Here is a 19,386-nt window from a genome sequence, read left to right as displayed (position 1 = left end):
GTTCCTAATGGAGTTGTCCCTGGGGGTTCCTGTTTCTTCCAGGATAATTGCCCACCCCCTGAACACAGTTCACAGGCTATATAGAGGTGGACCGAACAGGCTCACTCTGGAGGGCGTCTGGGGCCCAGGCAGAGAAGAAAGCAGGGACCCTGGGGGGAGCAGGCATCAGCCCCAGGGGAGATGATGCCAAGAAGTGAGGACCGAGGCAGGCAGGCAGAGCCCTCACCCCTGCTTCTGTTACCCTCGCTGGGCTCTCATTCCCGACTGTAACGCAAGGCCACACTCGGGATCCTGGGATTCCAGCCTCCCCAGTCGATTGGTTCTCCCTTCCAGACTCACGTCCCATCTTCTCATTGTTCCAGGAGCCCCCTATAGGCCAGGGGAGCAGTGGAGAGGAGTATGAGCCTAGGGGGGTGAGGGGCCGCAAGTGGCTTCCTGGAGAAGGAGCAGAAACAAGGGGAAGATATGGGGCAGCGGAGCAGGAAGGACTGGTTTGGGAGCCCTCTGGCTCTTGCTGGATCTTCTGGCCCAGTCCTGTCTCAGAGGGAAGAGAGGAGCGACCCATCACAACTGAGGCTGCCAGTCATTGGGACCAGGAGTGGTGGTTCCACCCTTGAGACTGGGACGTTGGAAGCAGAATTGGTGGAAAGGAGATGTTTGTGGTTGGTAATGTTGAGTCTGAGCACCTGAGAGTCACCCAGGGCCAGATGTGGAGTTGGCAATTGACCTGTTGGTCATGACCCAAAGGGTAACCCCAAGGTCATCCACCCTCTAATACTCTGTGTCCTCACCAACAGGTCTCTGGAACTAGCCCCTCTCCTTGGCAAACTCCCCAGGTCCTTCCTCCTCTTTTCAGACCATTTCCTTCCCCCATACCAAGGCCTCCCTCGCTAAACCCTGGCTCTCCCCGATGGCTCAGCTCCCGCAGGAAATCTAGCATCCTTACCCCTTACAGCACCCTAAATCTTGCTACATCATCCTTTCTCAAGTGGCACCCCTCCATTAGCACATCACCCCATTTTATTTCCTCATCGCACTTACCATTAACTGAAATTATCTTGTTTACTTATTCCTTACCTCCCTCCCTAGAAAGTAAGTTCCATAAAAGCAAGGACCTTGGGGCGCCTGGGTGGCTCAGTCATTAAGTGTCTGCCTTCAGCTCAGGTCATGATCCCAGGGTCCTGGGATCAAGCCCCGCATTGGGCTCCCTGCTCCGCGGGAAGCCTGCTTCTCCCTCTCCCACTCCCCCTGCTCATGTTCCTGCTCTCGCTATGTCTCTCTCTGTCAAATAAATAAATAAAATCTTTAAAAAAAAAAAAAAAGCAAGGACCTTGTCAGCCCTTTTCAAAATGCCTGGCACAGAGCAGGTGCTTGGTAATACTTTTTAAATGGAGGAATGATAGGTGGTTGAGCCCTTCATTCCCACCTTTTCCTCTACGTGTTTCTGCTGGCTCCTTCCTAGCAGCATTTAACATGCTTAAGTCTCTCTCATAAAAAAAAAAAAAGAGGGGGTGCCTGGGTGGCTCGGTTGGCTAAGCATCTAATTCTTGATTTCAGCTCAGGTCGTGATCTCAGGGTCGTGATCTCAGGATTGTGAGATTAAACCCCGTGTCAGGCTCTGCACTGGGTGTGAAGCCTGCCTGGGATTATCTCTCTCCCTCTCCCTCTGCCCCCCGTTCCCCCACTTACTCTCTCTCAAAAAAAACAAAAACAAAACAAGCCTTCACTGGGTACCTACTGAGTACCAGGCACCTTGGTGGGTACTGGACACATAAGAGCAAATCCCACGCACCCCGACCCCAAATGGCCTCCCCGGCCTAAGACACCCAGGGTTACCACTCTCAAACTCTGTGGTGGGAAACATGAGGAGGGGGCAGCCTAGGCGGGCTGGTACGCTCTGGACTTGATTATGTGGGTGTCTCTTAAGGGTATGGCAGATCAGATTGCCCTGGTGTGTGCCTGGAGTGACACACCCCAGGGTCTTTCCTTGGCCCTGATCCGATCAATATATTTATTGGTGACTTAGATGAAGTTAAAGAGGTCTAGTGCTCATACCTGTGGATGGACAAGCTGAGAGGCAGAGCAGAAAGAGTGGCCAACATGGCCAGGATCCCAAAGGCTCTCAATAGGCTAAAGCCCTGGGATGACCCTAGAAGATGCTGCTTAACAGGGACAAATAGCAGGTATTCTCACAGTGTCCTAAACTCCAACGATCGCAACCCCAGGGAGGGGAAGGGAGGGTGGACGATGATCTGACAGAACCTCCTGGAGATATACACCTAGCAGAGGAGCCCCGTGAATGGACCTTGCTTCTGTCTCCAGTGTTTGTGGTCACCGAGCCCAGAACCTGATACCCTGGGATGTTTAGTGCATGTGCCTGGGATGACTGTGCAAATGAGCAAAGTATCTTAAGTTTGGCTTAGTGGCTTCAAATCTCTGTGTAAGTCTTTGGCCTTGGCCAAATTAGCAACCGTTTCTAAACTTGTTTCCCCACCTAGCAAATGGAAGTAATAATGCCCATTTTTTTCCAATGGGATAATGGGTTATCAACTCCACAGGCTAACAGATGTTGGATTCTATTATTAAGACACGGCCCCTGCTTTGGAGTATGGACAGAAGCACAAAGAAGTGTTCCAAGCAGAGGGGACCCGTATAACACAAAAGCTCTGAAGCAGGTGCCACCAGCTGGAGATGATCCAGAAACGGAAAGGTGCTCGTGTGGCTGGAACACAATGAATGAGAGGAAGAGACACGCTAGAGGCTGGAGAGGTAAGCAAGGGCCATGTCCCACAGAGCCTCGTAAGACACAAGGAGGGGACTGGATTTTATTCTGGGTGGGATGGGAAGCCATTAGGCCTTGAAACACGTGACTCGATCTGATTTACACTTTCAAAGCCTCCCTCTGGCAACTGCATGGAAAGTGGACCGGGGAACAGGTGCGGATGGAGGCAGGGAAGCCCAGTTAGGTCACCGCACTGTCCAGAGGACGGGAGGAGCAGGACTCGAGTGCTAGGTAGTGATGGAGATGGAGCACAGTGGTCCCTCACCGGCCACAGCGCCCACCTCCCCCGCCCCTCGGCAGCGTTTGCCTCCTCGTCTAACCTTTCCCCAAACCCTGATCCCCCAGGGAGCAGATGTGTTTGTGTTAATGTCCCACCACCCCTATAAGCCCCGGAGCCTCTCAAGGATGGGAGTCAGGCCTGGTGGAGCCCCAGCACCAGGGAGCACGGGGCTGGGCAAGGCCACGCTGGGGCTCGAAGGGTGACGCGGTGAAGCAGGGAAGGGAAGAGGACAGGCACCCCCCCTACAGCCTTGTGTCTAAGAGCACAAGGATATCAGTAACCAAAGAGAGAACCGGGGCAAGAGAAGGAAAAAAGTAGAGGCAGGTGGTTTTATGGAATGACAGGAGACAAATTGACACAGCAGTTCCAAGGATTCAGGACAAAATCAAACAGCTACCTGGCCATCCCCATCTGGGCGTCCATGTGGGTTGGGCCCTCTCTGGTCCCTCACCGGCCCCAGCGCCTACCTCCCCCGCCCCTCGGCAGCATCTGCCTCCTCGTCTAACCTTTCCCCAAGCCCTGATCCCCCAGGGAGCAGATGTGTTTGTGTTAATGTCCAACCACCCCCATAAGCCCCGGAGCCTCTCAAGGATGGGTCAGGCCTGGTAGAGCACCAGCACCGGGGAGCACGGGGCTGGGCAAGGCCATGCTGGGGCTCAAAGGGTGACGCGGTGAAGCAGGAAGGGAAAAGGACAGGCACCCCCCCCCCCCGCGCTACAGCCTTGTGTCTAAGAGCACAAGGATATTGGGGTGCCCGGGTGGCTCAGTCAGTTAAGCGTCTGACTTTTGATTTCGGCTCAGGTCTTGATCTCAGGGTCCTGGAATCCAGCCCTCCCCCACTCCTTCCCACCCCACTGGGCTCCCTACTCAGTGGGGAGCCTGCTTGAGGATTCTCTCTCTCCCCCTCTGCCTCACCCCCCCACTTATGCATGTGCACTCTCTCTCTAAAATAAGCAATCTTTTTAAGATTTTATTTATTTATGGGGGGGAAGCATGAGTGGGGGGAAGGGGCAGAGGGAGAGGGAGAAGCAGACTCCTCGCTGAGCAAGGAGCCAGACTCTGGGCTCAATCCCAGGACCCTGGGATCATGACCTGAGCCAAAGGCAGACGTTTAACCAACTGAGCTACCCAGGTGCCCCCCCCAATAAATAAATCCTTTTAAAAATTAAAAAAAAAAAAAAAGCACAAGGATATCAGTAACCAAAGAGAGAAACAGGGCAGGAGTAAGAAGCTGGGGGGTGGGGCGGGTACAGATGATTCTATGGAATGATATGAGGCAAAATGACACAGTAGTTACAAGGAATCTGGGCAAGTTCAACGACCTGGCCAGCCGATCTAGGTGTCTGTGTTAAGTTAGGCCCTCTGATCAGCCCTTCGCGTCTACCCTGAAACCGGTCCCACTGAGGCGGGGACACCACTGTCAGACAGTGCAGGGACCACTGGGCATGTAACCCGGAAGGAAATGCCCCTCTGAAGGAGTAGGAAAGTCAGGAAGGAGAAGGAAGCCTTGGGAAGGCAGCCTGCCCTGAAAAGAATTTGAAGAGAGCCAGGCAGAACCAGGGGGTGTGCCCGACCCGAGGGTCAGAAACGTCCTCTACGATAAACAGGGGAGCTAGGGCTGGGGCCAGGGGAGAGTAAACTTTGCTTAAGGGGACCAAGAAGCCCCCAGATTAGTCACAGGCAACACAGTCGTGGAAGAGGGAGGTTGGCAGATGGGGCAAAGGTGAGACTCTGAGCAGAGACTGCTCACTTCCATCCCAACTGTCAATTCCCAAACCACCTCTCTCCCTACCCCTGGGCCATGGCCCTAGCTCAGGCCCCAGGCCCCTTTCCCCAGACTAGGATCATGGAGCAGCCTCCTTGTCCCTCTCCAGGCTCTGTTCTACCCAGGCTACTCTCATCGCTGCATCTGTGTGATCCTTTAACAGCTCCCCATTGCCCTGAGACAGGATTCAAATTCCTGAACTGACGCCCAAAGTCCACCTTGATTTGGCCTCCACCTACATCTCTGCTGCTTCTCCTTTGCCCATTCAACACCTCTGTCTACTGAACTCATCATGGTCTCTGGATGTATGGCTCCTTCTCCCTGGGATGTCCTTACTCCCATCTCAGCTTCTGGGAACCTTCCACACTCAACCCAGGTCCTCCTCCTTCAGGAAGCCTTCCTAGAACAAACCAGTCATTGGCCGGCCCTGTGAGTGCTCTCTACCAGATCGCCTTGTCTCATGCTCCCTTCCCGAGGCCTAGGGCCCCCTCGCCCCCAACAGCACCACCTCATGGCCAGCACTCCAGACTCCCGGCTGCCCTGCGCCTAGCCCCGTGCGGGCCACTAAGGACAAAGATACAGCATTAGGGTCCCTGCAGTCAAGGAGAGCCAGTGTCCTGAGAAAGGCAAACCCTCCCACAGATGCCCACCACACAGGACAGACTGGAAAGAAAGAGCCCACCTATTCCAGGGCTCAGAGGAAGGAGGGAAGGCCTTCTCGAGAAAGAGGGATCTGAGGAGGGCCTCAAAGGATTTAATGGCAGAGGAGCAGAAAGGGCATCCTCGGCAGAGGGAAAGGAGCAAAGAAAGAAGAGAAGGGCAATGCCTAGCAAAGAAGGTCTTAGTCTAAGTAGGGGGAGCAGGGGAGGGGGAGGTGCTGGGGCTGCAAGGCTCCTGTGAGGGTTGGGAACCAGGAGACTGCCAAGGCCGGAGTAGGGCTCAACCCCCAGTGCCCTAACAATGCCAGCCAGAAAATATACAGACTAGAAACATTTCTTGACTGTTAATGGGCCTCTGCCCATATCTTACCCACTGGCTGCCACATGGGAGGGGGGGTGTATGTCAGGGCAGAGGGAGGGGACCAGAATGGGGAGCAAGGTCCAGACTCAGGGGGTCTGTGCTTCTTGTAGGGGATCGGGGGAGGGGGACATGGAGGTCTCTGCTCCCGGCCGAACATTTCCTCCCAGGGCGGCCGCTACGCCCACACGAGGCTGGGTGCAGATCGAGACGGTCTGGGGCCCTCCGGAGCCAGGCGGCAGGCAGGCAGCAGTCAGGATGGCCGCTTCTCGGGGCTCATCAGTCGCTCCACCTCCCGCATGAACCGCAGGCACAACTCTTCCTGCCATGGCAGAGCCACGCACTGCACGGCCACGGGCAGCCCCACGCTCTTTTTCGTGGCCTGCAGGGGACACAGGCATCAGGGTGGAAGGCAGTGGAGGCAGGCCCCCACCAGGGACCAGGACGCACCCCAGCTGGAGAGGAGGGGCAGCACAGCAGAGCCAGGCTGCAGTCTTTTGGGGGGTTTCGCATCAAGGAGGGCCGGCAAGGGGGCGCCTGGCTGGCTCACTCAGTAGACCATGTAACTCTTGATCTTGGGGTTGTGAGTTTGAGCCCCATGTTGGGTATAGAGCTTACTCAATGGGGAGGGGAGGGGAGGCAAGGACTACTCATGCTTATGCTGCTTCCTTCCCAGCGGCCAGAGTTGGGTGTGGGTGGGTGTCCAGGGCAAGGGGGGGGGGCCCAGGGGCCAGGCCAGGCCCTGTGGTCTCACCTTCCATAGCGCCTTGTCCCAGATATCCCCAAAGTAGCCCCTGTAATGCTCCATCCGGGCCTCATCCTCTGCGGTCACCGAGGTGACAGGCACCACCCCCGCGGGGAAGTCCAGGCAGTTGTAGAGCAGAGTGTAGCTGACGGCCCCTGAAAGGCACCACAGGCAGCTAGAGCGACCCTGCGACCCTCCGCACGGCCCTGGGAGATGGCGCCCTGCCCCCACGGGCAGGGAGAGGCTCTCTCCCAGAGCCCAGACTTGAGTGGGTGACAAAGCCCAGGAATCCAGATTCCCGGCAGGCTGGAGAGCCTGCTGGAGCTTGCCCTGTGCCTCTGCCCAGGAAGCTTCCCCACCTGGACCGTTGTTCCTATTTTTCTCGGCTTTTCTAAATCCCACCAGTACTTTAAACCCCACCTCCCCAAACTGTAGGCTCCATAACTCAAGACCTCCCACTTCAGTGGTGCTGAGGACAGGGAGCCTGTTCCCTCGCAGAACATCCCAGATGACTCCCATCTCTCCAGCCAGTCAGACTGTGAGCTCCCCAAGGGCGGGGCCCTCCCCAAGGGGTGCAGCCCTCCGCCAAGGCTTGTACTTCCCGGCAGCCTGCGGGCACTGGGCTGAACTCACAGAAGAGGAGAAGCAGGTGGGAGTGTCCGAGGTGTGTGCAGGGGCAGCAGACCTCACCTGTGGCCTTGCCTGGGGCATTCAGGTCCAGAGCAGGGCCCAACATGGGGGTGAGCAGCACGTCCAGGTCCAGCGCCCTCCACTGGGCAATCACGGAGTTGCGGTACACCTGGGAGGATGCCAGCACAGCAGGGGGAAGCCCTCAGACCCAGCGCCTGTCAGAAGGACTCTTCAATGCAGGGACTGTGGCTGGAGTGGCTCTGGCCCCAGCACCTGCCCCCGCATCTGGACTAAGCCACACTGGGATGGAGGTCCTCGGGGCACACAGGCACAGCTGCTTCCGGGAGACCTCCATTGTTCTACATCCCACATGAACTGCAGACATCATTTTGCCTGCCAGGGCAAGGCCACGTAGTTCCCAACAGCACTGGGGGGGGAGGGGGGGCGGGCAGCGGCAGAGAGGCATCCAGGACAGGAGCCGCAGACTGACCCAGCCCCCAAGGGTGAGCACCCAGGCGAGTGAGGATCAGAGAGCAGGGCCCAAGCAGACCAGTCCAGGGAATGGAAGGCGGAATGACAGGCCACTCCAGGGGCCCAGGGGACCCAAGGCTAAGAGATCCCACTGGCAGGTGCCCTGTCCAGCTCCACCCCATACCCCGCCCGACTCTAGTCTAGGGGCTCTGGCCTCACCTCGATCTCGTGCTGCAGTTCCCAGAGCTTGCCAGCCGACCTGGGCAGAGGAAAGGAGGTCACTGCCCATCAAGGTCACAGCCATGGGGAGTAGCAACATCAGACCCCTACTCTTAACACCTCCCAGATCTCACTCCTCCATGGCCCCTTCTCAACTAGGGGAGCTCCAAGAGGGAAGTAGCACGGAAAGAAGTTCAAATCCCTAAGTTCATGTCCTGTGGAGAAAATCACGCCCCCAGAGGGATTTAGACTGTGTCACTTAGTGACTTTACAGCAGAGCCAGGCCCAGGTCAGGCCCAATTCGCAATGACCCTTAGGATACCAGAGAGACCAGAGCTGTCAAAGGTCCTAAATGCCTGGCAGTGAGAGAAGAGGCAAGTTCGCAGGATGTCAGGGCCTAATAATGAGGCCATTTATGGCCTGCTTTTCCCACCCGGGCCACTGAGGGGGCGGCAGGATCCAGTGCAGCTCAGTTCCCGTCAGACCTCCAAGAGCAGCGTCTCTCACGGGTTCCCCAGTAACCCCCTCTCTCTTGGGCCTCCCCAATGCTTCCTTTCCTGGTCCTTTCTACCCTCACCTCGCCAGGTCTTCTCCTCCCCACCCTGTCTCATCCCGTGATCTCCTTCAGGCCCCTCCCCTCTAGCCAGACCTGGACCCTGAGAAGACAAACTTCAAGGTCCCATCTGAAAGCCACGGAGGTTGCCACCCCGGCTGGGCCACTTCCAGCCTCAGAAGTGACTTCCCTCAGCTCCTCCCGTCAGAAACCACTTAACCCCAGGTCAGGGGACAGGGAAGAGGGGGGCAGGGTCTAGGCACAGGAAATGTCCTTACCGGGGCTTCATGCTGTTAAGAAAAGCTGCCACCCTTGGGAGCTGCCAGAGGACAAACACAGCGTCAGTGACTCAGTTCTGGGCTGAGTGCAGACAACAGTGTTCTTCAGGCCAAGCTACCTGTGCCTCTTCCCTCTGTCCCTCCCCCAGGCCCCCGGGTAGCTCCTCTTTCAGCATGCGGCTGGCTGAAGATTGCAGGGCATGGGGAGAGGACAGGAGTCTGGGTAGGGGCTGGAGAGAAGAGGAGGCCATGCGTGCCCAAACCAAGAGAGGCTAAGGCGAGGGGAAGAGCCCCAGAGGCTCCATCCCAGCCCACTGCAGCCCTCCGCTCCTTGTGCCCTCACCAGAGGCTTCAGCACGAAAGCCAGCAGTCCTTTCAACCACCTTGGCATCTTCAGAATAGAGATCAGGTCTCCCAAGCAGGGGTCCACGAAATCACCTTTGCTGGGAGACAAAGGGTCCAATCCAGCACTCCCTCCCCAGGCCTCCCTCCTGGCTTGCCCCCATCCACAGCACCCGCAGCTCAGTGTCATCTATTCCGTGACACCCCCTCCACTCCCTCCTCACCAGACTCTGGCAACCACTGCTCTCCAACCCCTTCATCTGCCTCCTTTCATTTTTTTTTTTAAGATTTCCTTTTTTTTTCATTAAGTAATCTCTACACCCAATGTGGGGTTCGAATTCACAACCCCAAGATCAAGAGTCCTATACTGTATGGACTGAGCTAGCCAGGCACCCCTATCTGCCTCCTTTTACTTAGTTTTTATTTTTTTTTAAGATTTTATTTATTAGAGAGAGAGAGAGTGCACATGAGTGGGGGGAGGGCAGAGGGAGAAGCAGACTCCCCGCTGAGCAAGGAGCCTGACATGGGACTCGATCCCAGGACCCCGGGATCCTGACCTGAGCTGAAGGCAGACACTTAACTGACTGAGCCACGCAGGCGCCCCTATCTGCCTCCTTTTAGACATGTGACTTGTTTCTGCTGATCGTTTGGGACGCCTGGACTCCACTCCATACCCACTGGAGCTTCCCAAGGCAGGACTCCGCGTCTCCCTCCCTGGTACACTCAGCTCAAAGCAATAAGGACTCAGTGAAGGCAACATTTCCCAGGCGGGGGCCTGACACTGAGGGCATCCCCTATTGATGCCGACGCCAGCCTAGAGAGACAAGTGGAGCCGCCATGACTCTTACTTCTGAGGCTGTCTCTAGCTCTAGAGCTCCGAGAAGGGTCTCAGGAGGCCGACCCGAGGGCTTCATTCCCAGGGCCAGAGTGAGGGGCAGCCCCTCCTGCTGAAGCCTGGACCAAAGTCAGCTATAAGAGGAGGTCCAGTCAGCCCAGGCACATCAGCAGGGGGTACCTTCAGAGGTCTTGCACCCCTGTCAACCCTTAAGGACTGAAAGCTTCTAAGTGGAACCAGCTTCTCTAAACATGAGCTCTGGGGCGCCTGTGGGGAGCTCAGTGGGGAGCCTGCTTCTCCCTCTCCCTCTGCCTCTCCCCCGGGTTATGATCTCTCTCTCTCTGTCAAATAAATAAATAAAATCTTTTTAAAAAGAGCTATAAAAAAATAAACTGCAAAGTCCCTTAAAGTAGGTCTGATCCAACCCACCCACTCTACAGAGGAGAAAACTACTCAAAAGGTGGGCCCGGCTCAAGTCAGAAGAGCCTGGAGTCACAGCATGATGTCTAGACCTCTCCTGTCCTGCTTCACCCTGCCCTTGTCTCTCAATCTTTCCCAAATAGACAAGCAACTCCCCTGCCCACCCCCTACCTCCCAATGAGTTTTCATCGATTGAGCTCTGCTCAATCCAGCCTCCCCTCGAGCTGGTACCTTTCTAAAGTGCCAGGGATCTCCAGGCTCCATCTGCACAGCTAGAGGGGTGGTGAGGTCCCTGCCCAGAATGCTCTGACCTTCTTTGTGTTCAACTGAGGCCTGTTCCCCCAACTTCTCCCAGAGCGGCCCATCCTGGGAGTAACAGGACCCAGCTGCTCTCCCTGGGTCTACCCATGTCCTGGACCCCACCCCAGACCCCAAAGTCCAACATCACTCACAAGTTCTGCAGGAAGCTGTGGCCTCCATCACTGAACAGCCCACCGGTTGACAGGGTCTCCAGAGCACGGGGTATGTTGCTTGGCAGGAAGGGAACCAGCTGCGAGAGTGAGGGGTGTAAGGTCCCCACACCTAGAAACCCTTGGCTCCCACAATCCCCATGCTGCCCAGGCAGCCCTGAGGAGGGACCGGACCAACCCTGCCACCATGGCAGCCCTCAATGGAGCCACAGAGGCCACCTAACTGACCCATGAACATTCCCTTAAAATGCACATCGTGAGAGAAGTCAAGCCACACATAAACTTGTCTCAGATGAGCAGACTAAAACCCATTGGCCCACCAGGATGGTGGGAACCTCTGGACAGCCGTGCACCATTGTCTGTGGTTGACGGGAGCCTCCCAGGGCAGCGCTCACTCATCCCCAGCACAGGGCTGAGTTCACCATCCAGCGCGAAACCTAACACTCATGATCAGCCCTCTATCCACGGGTCCCACAGCGACATCGCTCCCGTCCCAACCACAAAGCAATCAGGGTGAAAGGACACTGGGGACCGGTGGCAGCCACAGGTACCAGGAAGGTTTCCCTGAAGGAGGGGCCATACCAGGGCTTCGGGGTCCCCACGGCCATACCGTGTGGCCAGCAGCCTCAAGGCTCTGCTTCGTCTCCAGCACGGCCCGCTTCATGGCCGGGGTGGGCATGGTATACTTGTCAGTCTCATAATACCCCACACGCAGAGGCCGAGAGCTTGTGTAGACCTGGGGGGCAAAACCCTGGAGTCAGAATCAGGTGAAGAGAGAGCGGCCCAAAGTTGGGCTCCCAGAAATCAGAGAAGCTACTCAGCCCCAGACACAGCTGAGAGGTTGCAGCCTGGATCCCTGAAAACTAAGTGCCTGAGAGGCCGGCCCTTTCTGCATCTGACCCTTTCACAAAACCCCTTCATAATCACTCTGCAGAAGGGGCTGGAACAGATGAGGATTCCCACTGGCCATATATGAAACTGAGGCTTCAGGTCTAGATAGGGAGATAGGCAAAGGGGCCTGGAGTGGGGCTGGGACTCGTCCCAGTCCACCCCGTGCAGACTGACAACACTAGGTCCAGAACCCAGGTAACCTGTCCCCTGAGTTGAGGCCCTCCACTGCCTGTTTCAAGACTGCAAGTCCTGGCTCCCATGATAATTCGTTCCAGACCGCATCACAGGGACCTCATCTCGTCCTCTCCTCCCTCTCAGGAAGGGCTTCTGAAACCACTGGGTTGTTAGAATATCCTCTGCCAAGGAGGGGGAGCTCATACCATCCAGCCTAGATCTCCTGCCTGCCAAGAAACACCCTAGTTCTCCCTCAAGTGGTTCTCGGGCTGAGAAGGGAGTCCTGTCTCTCAGAGCCGGCAGAAAAGGCTGAGACCAGAAGGTGGGAACTTTTCTCCCCAGAGGCTTCCCAGGCCAGCCTGAAAGGCCCCAAGTCGCCACAGGCGGGCAAGGGCTCCATCTGGTGGCTGTCTGTGGAGCAGCAGCTGAGCCTGGCTTCAGACCCCTGGGGGTGTTTTTCAAGAGACAGAGCCTCCAAGGCCTGAGCATGCTGCCTGGGGCTGCTCTCTGGGCTCAGGAGCACCAGCAATAACCAAACTCAACCCCACGCCCATCCCTAGCCCTGCTCACCTCCTCCCTGAAGGGCAGCGGGGGCACGGTGGGGTCCAAGCGGAACATGTCCTCACACAGCAGTGCTCGCAGGCACAGTGCTAGGCTTTCCACGTCCCGGGCCATGGGGCCAACTGAGAGCTGCACTGTGGGGGCAGGGAGGGGAAGGAAGAGAGATCACCCTGCTCTAATGGGCTCTGGGGCCGGGTCCAAGCGAGGGCTGGGCCATGGCCCAGGAGTGTGAGCAGAGACAAGGAGGTAGGAACTCAGATCTAGACCAGCCTGAGAGTCAAACACTGCCCCCCCGCCGAGAGGGAGAGGCAGGGATAGAGGTGGATCAGGCAGACCCCCCCCCCTCCAGGGCACTGAGGGAACCCCAGACCTCACCTGCTACCTGTCCATAGACACAGCCCTTCAGGCCACTCTTGCTGGATAAGAAACACAAGATGTTGGAAACAGGAAATGGTCACCCTCTGCCCAACCCCAAACCCATACAGCAGCTTAGAACTCTCACCACTTTGGAAACTAGGAACCAAAGCCAGTGGTGCTGGGACGCTCCCCGCCCCCAGCAAAACCCCAGTGAGGGAATCCCTCCCCGGGGCCTAGAGAGGTTGGAAAGCTCCTCCCACCCACCCCCCACACCATACCTGATGCGGTTTGATGTGGGCTTGAGGCCACAGATGCCACAGAAGGCCGAGGGAAAGCGGATGCTGCCTCCAATGTCAGTGCCTAAGCCCAGGGGGGAGCCTCCAGCCCCAATGAGGGCTCCTTCACCCCCAGAGGAGCCCCCTGGGGTTTTGGAGGACTTCCACGGATTCAAGGTCTGGCCAAAGAGGGGGTTACTGCAGTCATAGCTGGGGAAAGCAGGAACGGGTCAGCCTGGGTCACACTGGGGCCAGCGCCCCTGCCCCGCCCCGCCCCCAAGCCCACCTGAACATGGACTGAGGGATGTTGGTGTGCACGAAGGGCACAGCGCCCTGCAGCTTCAGCACCCGCACGACCACGCTGTCACAGTCTGCGGGCGCGCTCTCGTTCACGCTCAAGCCCAGCGTGGAGTCCTGGCCCTAGAGGGAGGGACAGGCACCAAGAGGGGTGTGGCTGACGGCTCAGGGGGGCCCTTCAGCAGCAGAGGGTCCCCTCCTCCCGCTGTCTCACAGGCCAAGGCGGGGCACACACCTAGGGCCCCTCTCAAGGCCTCGGGACCCGATACTTCCTCCTAGGGCCCGGGGTAACCCAGGAGGCAGAGCCGGCTGGCAGGGACAGGGGCGCAGGGTTGGAGTCCGAGAGGTGGCAGGGCGCACCTTGTAGCTGAAGCACTCCTTGAGGCTCACAGGGACGCCATAGAGCAGGCCCCGCCGTGGGGCCTGGGACAGCTGAGTCTCACAGTCTGCCAGGTAGGTGGTCACACAGTTGGTCCCTTTGTTTACTTCCCAGGCCTGGAGGAGGGAGAAATGGACACAAAGCAGAGTGAGATTGGCCTTTTGTTTTTAATTGTGGTCGAATATACATTATATAAAATTGGCCTTTTAAAGGATACCCAGGGAAAGGTTAACCAGCCACATGGCCCAGAGCCAGGAGCACAGAGAATAATCTAGGGCCCAGCAACTCACCTCACTAAGGACATCCAGCCCCAGCCTCACCCTGGCAGTCTCTGGCCTCAACCCCAAGATGGAGAGAGTACTTCCAGGGCCAGGGCACAACCAAGGTACCCAAAGGAGCAAGACACTGGCCTCGGATGCTCCCCAGAGGGGATGAGCTGGGAGGAAGATGACCTTTGGCCTCTAAGCCACATCTCTGTCAGTGAAGCAGACAGGGGCAGATCCCCATCTCAGGTCATGCTGGGAGTCAGCACAGAGCAGGGCTAGACCCAGGTTCCAGCCTCCCAGAGGCCAGCAGGTTTTTTCCTGCCCCAGGCCTGGCCCACACGGCACCAGCCAAGCCTCCCCTCCCCCCAGAAACTCTTGAATCTGATAAGCAAGTCACATGGAGGAGTGACTGACTGACACCAATCATTTAAAGGGGTGGGAGCTTGCCTAAAAGGAAATGATGCACTAATGGGGACCACCTGCCCTGGGGCCTCTCCATAGCCCTCCAACCACACTCAGCAGTGCCCTATGGGAGGGCAGGCCAGGGCAGAACAATGTATGGCTTTCAGCAAATACTCCTGTCCCTGTGAGACATCTGAGGAAAATGGGCGTGGGCCCCGCTGCCACACCTCGGCACATGAAATCTGTGGGTGATTAGGAAGGGCAGCCACTTTTCAGGGACACCCGAATGAGGAGACAAAGCACAGTCTGCTGAGCCTGCCAGTGTCCCCTGGGGCATCCAGTGCAGGAGCTTGGGGTCTTCCCTGCGTAGTCAGGCTCCCTCTCCCTCCCCCTTGCTCAGCTGGCTGAGCTCACCCCCGCTGTCACCCACGCCCATCACACTCTGTTTCAAGAAACCACAAGCAAGGCAACTCATAAAGCACAACTCTTTCCTTCATTTCATTTCAAACAGATGCCTGGAACACTTACTACATGAAAGACACAGTGTCCAGCACTAAGTATGAAGACAAATGAGACAAGCTCTGTCCACAAGGGGCCCCGCGTTGACAGGGGAAAGAGGACAAGGCGAGCGCAACAAGGCCAAGAGAAATGTGTTAAAAAGTGAGCGCTGAAGAGGGAACCTTAACTCCCTGGAAGAGGGCCTCCTTCTCTGAGCCCAGAAGGTTCAGTGGGTGGTGGCTGTTACCCCAAGTGGGGCAAAGAAGAGGGAGAAGAACCTTCCAGGAAAAGGGAATCCTGCACAAGGCAGGGCTCGGCGTGGCAGGCTCTGGGTGCCAGGGAACCACCCTCTGAAGGCCTTGGCCAGACAGGATGCTGGAGACTGAAGGGGAGCAGAAGAGCAGAGTCTGAAGAATTGGAGACCTGAGAGGGCATCCGGCAGGAGGCTGGCGCTCCATGGTGGAGGGAGACGGTGGTGGAGGACCAGGGTGGCTGCTGGGGGGATGGGGACAAGGGGTTGGACTGGAGAGAGCTATAGAAAGAGAACAGACCACACTTGGTGACCGACGGGGTGGAGGCGGGAGGGAGAGGGAAGTCTGGGCTGCAAGCCAGGCTTCTAGCTAAGACAACATGCTCAGTGTCGCCCCCACACAAACACACACACAGAGGCAGCTCCTCTCTCTCTCTCTCTCTCTTTCTCTCATGCAGCTCCTGGCAGCCCCTGGCACTGTGGTCCCCGCCCCCCCCCACCCTTAGAGAGACAAACTCCAGGCCAGGTTTTCCCCACAGCCTGTGCAGAGAGAGGGAGGATCCCTGGCAACAAGGGCCTTACCTTTCCGGTGTAGGTGAAGAGTGCCGCCTCAGGGGACAGCTCCCCACTGTGTAACTTCTGCACCAGCTGAGTCAGGGGCAGGGCCAGCAGTGCCTCTGAGTCCAGGTCAGGGTTCTGGAAAGACACCTCAGGTGAGTACCCCCTCTCCCCACAGGCCCCAGGTGCCTACAGCAGACACCTGTGGCCGGGGCCCCTAGGTCCCCACACCTGCCAAAGCAGATGCTCACTGTCACATGCCAATCCATGACAGACATGCCCACCTGCAGCTCTGACACCAGAAATGTGGCCCAGCCTAGGCAGGTCCTTGTCACCTATGGACAGTGCAGATGTATCTCTTCCAGAAGGTTATCAGAGGAGGTGCCCCGGAAAAGGCCATGCCCAGGCTGATTATGAAACCATTACAAACCACAACTACTAAGAGCTGCCTGTAGGCACCACGCTGGTACACTCTGTATGTGCATTAAATCTTGTTACCATTCCCATTGCACAGATAAAGAAACTAAAGCATCGAGAGGCTAAGTGCATCACCTAGGACCATACAGGTAAACTATAGTTCTCTGCCCACTCAGCATAAGCTGTCCGCTGGCTATCCACCTGCACCTAACCACTCCACCCCTGGCAGGGGAGGCAAAAAAATAAAAGAAGACACTGTCCTGGGTGGTTGGGAGGTGGTTGGCAGGAGGAGGATCTCTGAATCACAGCCACCATTTCGCAGCCCCACTCTCCCCTGCTCTCGCCAAGGTCACCAGGGCCCTCCTCTTGCCAAATCCAAGAGATACTTGATTCTGTTCTTTGCTCCATGTCTCACTGAGAGATTCAAAGGTACTGAGACCACACACTGGCTCTCTTCAACTTCCTCTGGTTTTCTCCAGCTTCTCTGCTACTTCTGTCATCCATTTATTCAGTCAGTCGACAAATATGTTCTGAGCACCTACTATGTGCCAAGGACTACGTTAAGGCCTATGAATTTAGAGGTAACCAAGACAGACAAATCCCTGCTTTCAGAGAGCCTGCACTCAAGGAAAGAAACAAGTTAACAAATGATGGACAGCTCAGGAAAGTGCAAGAAGGCAAGTACACACTGCTGTGATGGAAATAACAGAGGATTGACTCGGATGGGATGGTCAGGCCTCGCTGGGAGGTGACATTTCTTTCGGCTGTGATCTGAAAGATGAGAAGGAGCCAGATGTGGGAAAAGACAGGTTCCTCTTGTTCCCTCTTTGAGCCTGGAAGAAGTGAATCCTTCTCTCGTGGCCTCCAGTCCAGGCTCTCCACCTGCCCCCCAAGCCTCCTGACCCAATCGAGCTCTGGTGCTCACAGGCTATTCCCATTGCCACCCACCCCTGTGTCCTTCCCCCTGAGCTCACTGCACCCCCACTTTCCACTGGTTCCTGCTCCCTGTACCCTTGCCCAGGGAAGGGCTGTCAGTCTATCCAGGGAGGAAAGTGAGAAAAAAGGAGTCATCCCAGACCCCTCCTTCTCCCTCCCACCCGCAGCCAAACCCAGTCAGTCACTGTGCTCACTAAGTAGCTCTGGAAAACAGCCACTTCTCCAACCCCTCTACCAAGACCCTCACCGCTGCCCAGCTTTCTCTCCTGGCTCACACAGGGGCCACCTAAGTGGCTGCCAGGCCCAAGGCAGGTGCCGCCCACCCGCCCTTCCTGCCAGGCCAAACAGTGCAAAGCCAGTCAGGACTTGCCTCTCACCTGAAGGTCCCTGTCACACCACAAGCCCCAGAGGTGTGCCAGGAGGTGCTTCCAGGCAGCTGTCAGACTCCTCTGCACCCCTCCCTGAGACACCACCTACTCACGCCCTCCACACACGCCCACCACACAACCTTGGTACCCCGGCCTTAACAGAAAGAACACTCTACCCCCTGCCCTTCATTTGTTAAACAGATATATTACTTACTTGGGATAATATGTATCTACAGATATATAGATATAATACAGATATATATATATATAGATGTATTTTATATATATATAATACAGGGAGCCAAAAAGAAGAAAAAAAAAATGAATCATGATCTCTCCACACATACAAGATAATCCCTGGTGATATATTTTTTAAAAAGAGACACAAAATGAAAAATGAACATTTAACCCACCCAACCCAAGGACCACCCTGCCCAGTCCCTCTTCTGAAAAGGAAACCATAAGGTTTCTAATGAAACCTTACAGGGGAAAAAAAATGTTTGTGAAAAACCCACCGTGTATGTAATTATTTTTATATATTCTGGCTTTGCACAAAGGAATCATACCATAGACACATTACTTACTACACCTTGCCGTTCTCACTTCACAATGAAAATAGCAAAATGGCTTTTTTTTTTTTCTGATTATATAAATGTGCCCACTGTAGAAAAGGATGCCTAACAGTATGGGGAAGAAAGTAAAAATCAGCGAAGAGCCCCCTGCACGAGGGTGATTACCACCAACAGTCTGGTCACCACCATTTCCCACCTTGCGACAAGTCACCACGGAGTCCCTGTGCGCTTCTGCTCGACACTGTCAGCAAGCTCCCTCCATTCTCAGCACAGATTTTAACTCTGTCCTTTGTTCTTGGGTGCGGATGGCTGATGACACCGTTGCTAACAGTTATTTTTAAGTCTTCAACTAGTTATCAGGCAGCTGAGACATTTCCTCTTTCACAAGACACCCAAGAAAGCCTGTGCCTCTGAGGCCAGTCCTCAAATGCGGGGGCGATGACATTTGAATGGAGAATGCAGAGATGTGTACACACAAGTTCTAACAAAGCTCAGGGCCACCCCGTGGCATTCTTTTTCAAGGGAGGGACTCCAGAGCTATCGCCAAACCACTGCTCCCCACCAGCTGTTTTTCTCCTTGAGGACCTTACTGTCCTAATTTCCGGGATCCTCCATGGTCCTCCATGGTTTTTTTTCTTTTCTCCTCATGGTTTTTATCATGTTTGTTCTATTTCAAGATATCTTTTCCATTGGGTCACGTAGGCCACGGATCCTGGTCTCAACAACTGATTGGTCTACTGAATCATTTTGCTTTAAAGGCAGGCTTGGAGAAGGCCAGGAGGTGGAACCATGGGTCAGACCCAACAGAAGGAAGCGGCATTTGTGAAGACCAGTGGGATTCTGACAAAACGGGTTGTAAGAGATGTGGGCAAAGGCACAGAGGTGTGAGAGGTGCTCTGGTATGTCTCTCACAGCCATCATATTCTAGGAATGCTAGTCCTCTCTTCAGTCTAGAAAGGATATTAAAATTCATTCGGGGGCAGGGTGGGGGGAAAGAAGTGGGCAAAGAGTTGTTACAGATTAAGCCTCACACAGTCAACAGAGAGTTACCAGAAACAGGCCTTACTCCAGAGTTGCTCAAGAGTCGAGAGAGGTGAACGATTTTGTGATGATTCAAGAGATGCTTAGGATCCCCAGCGATGCCTGGGAATGCTGGAGGTATCTGGGCTCCCGGCTAGCTTCATCAGCAGTCTATCACGCTGGGGCTGTACCACCAGCTGCTTGATTCCTCCAGGGCCTGCCCAGAGCCCTGCTTACCTCACTGCCCCTTGCTATTTGGGGCTGGGCCAAAAAAGCCCCAGAAGAAAGGCTGCCGAGACAGCCTCAAAACCCACATCCCCATCATCCCGCCACTCCAGAGCCAAGCAGAAAGGCATTT

At 55.8% G+C, this 19,386-nt stretch overlaps 1 protein-coding gene across 1 annotated transcript in view; it reads right to left on the bottom strand.

Annotated features, from left to right (window-relative positions):
* Nucleotides 1-2,770: 2,770 nt before the first annotated feature.
* The window catches only part of FAAH (fatty acid amide hydrolase), an 18,703-nt gene continuing 2,087 nt past the window's right edge, over nucleotides 2,771-19,386 (bottom strand). Inside the window, exons 2-15 of the mRNA XM_081818369.1 lie at nucleotides 15,740-15,853; nucleotides 13,723-13,857; nucleotides 13,352-13,485; nucleotides 13,069-13,275; nucleotides 12,809-12,849; nucleotides 12,443-12,567; nucleotides 11,418-11,543; nucleotides 10,790-10,887; nucleotides 9,084-9,183; nucleotides 8,741-8,781; nucleotides 7,910-7,949; nucleotides 7,280-7,388; nucleotides 6,599-6,744; nucleotides 2,771-6,226 (exon numbers count right to left, since the gene is read on the bottom strand). Coding sequence (XP_081674495.1) covers nucleotides 6,098-6,226; nucleotides 6,599-6,744; nucleotides 7,280-7,388; nucleotides 7,910-7,949; nucleotides 8,741-8,781; nucleotides 9,084-9,183; nucleotides 10,790-10,887; nucleotides 11,418-11,543; nucleotides 12,443-12,567; nucleotides 12,809-12,849; nucleotides 13,069-13,275; nucleotides 13,352-13,485; nucleotides 13,723-13,857; nucleotides 15,740-15,853 — 1,545 coding nt within the window. The 3' untranslated portion in view covers nucleotides 2,771-6,097. The remainder of the gene's footprint in view (nucleotides 6,227-6,598; nucleotides 6,745-7,279; nucleotides 7,389-7,909; nucleotides 7,950-8,740; nucleotides 8,782-9,083; nucleotides 9,184-10,789; nucleotides 10,888-11,417; nucleotides 11,544-12,442; nucleotides 12,568-12,808; nucleotides 12,850-13,068; nucleotides 13,276-13,351; nucleotides 13,486-13,722; nucleotides 13,858-15,739; nucleotides 15,854-19,386) is intronic.

The sequence above is a fragment of the Leptonychotes weddellii genome, chromosome 4 (assembly GCF_054177405.1).
Source record: "Leptonychotes weddellii isolate Sample4059 chromosome 4, ASM5417740v2, whole genome shotgun sequence".
In the NCBI taxonomy this organism is placed as follows: Eukaryota; Metazoa; Chordata; class Mammalia; order Carnivora; family Phocidae; genus Leptonychotes; species Leptonychotes weddellii.
The sequence above is the reverse complement of the archived record's forward strand: the minus strand, read 5'-3'. Positions and strand labels throughout refer to the sequence as shown.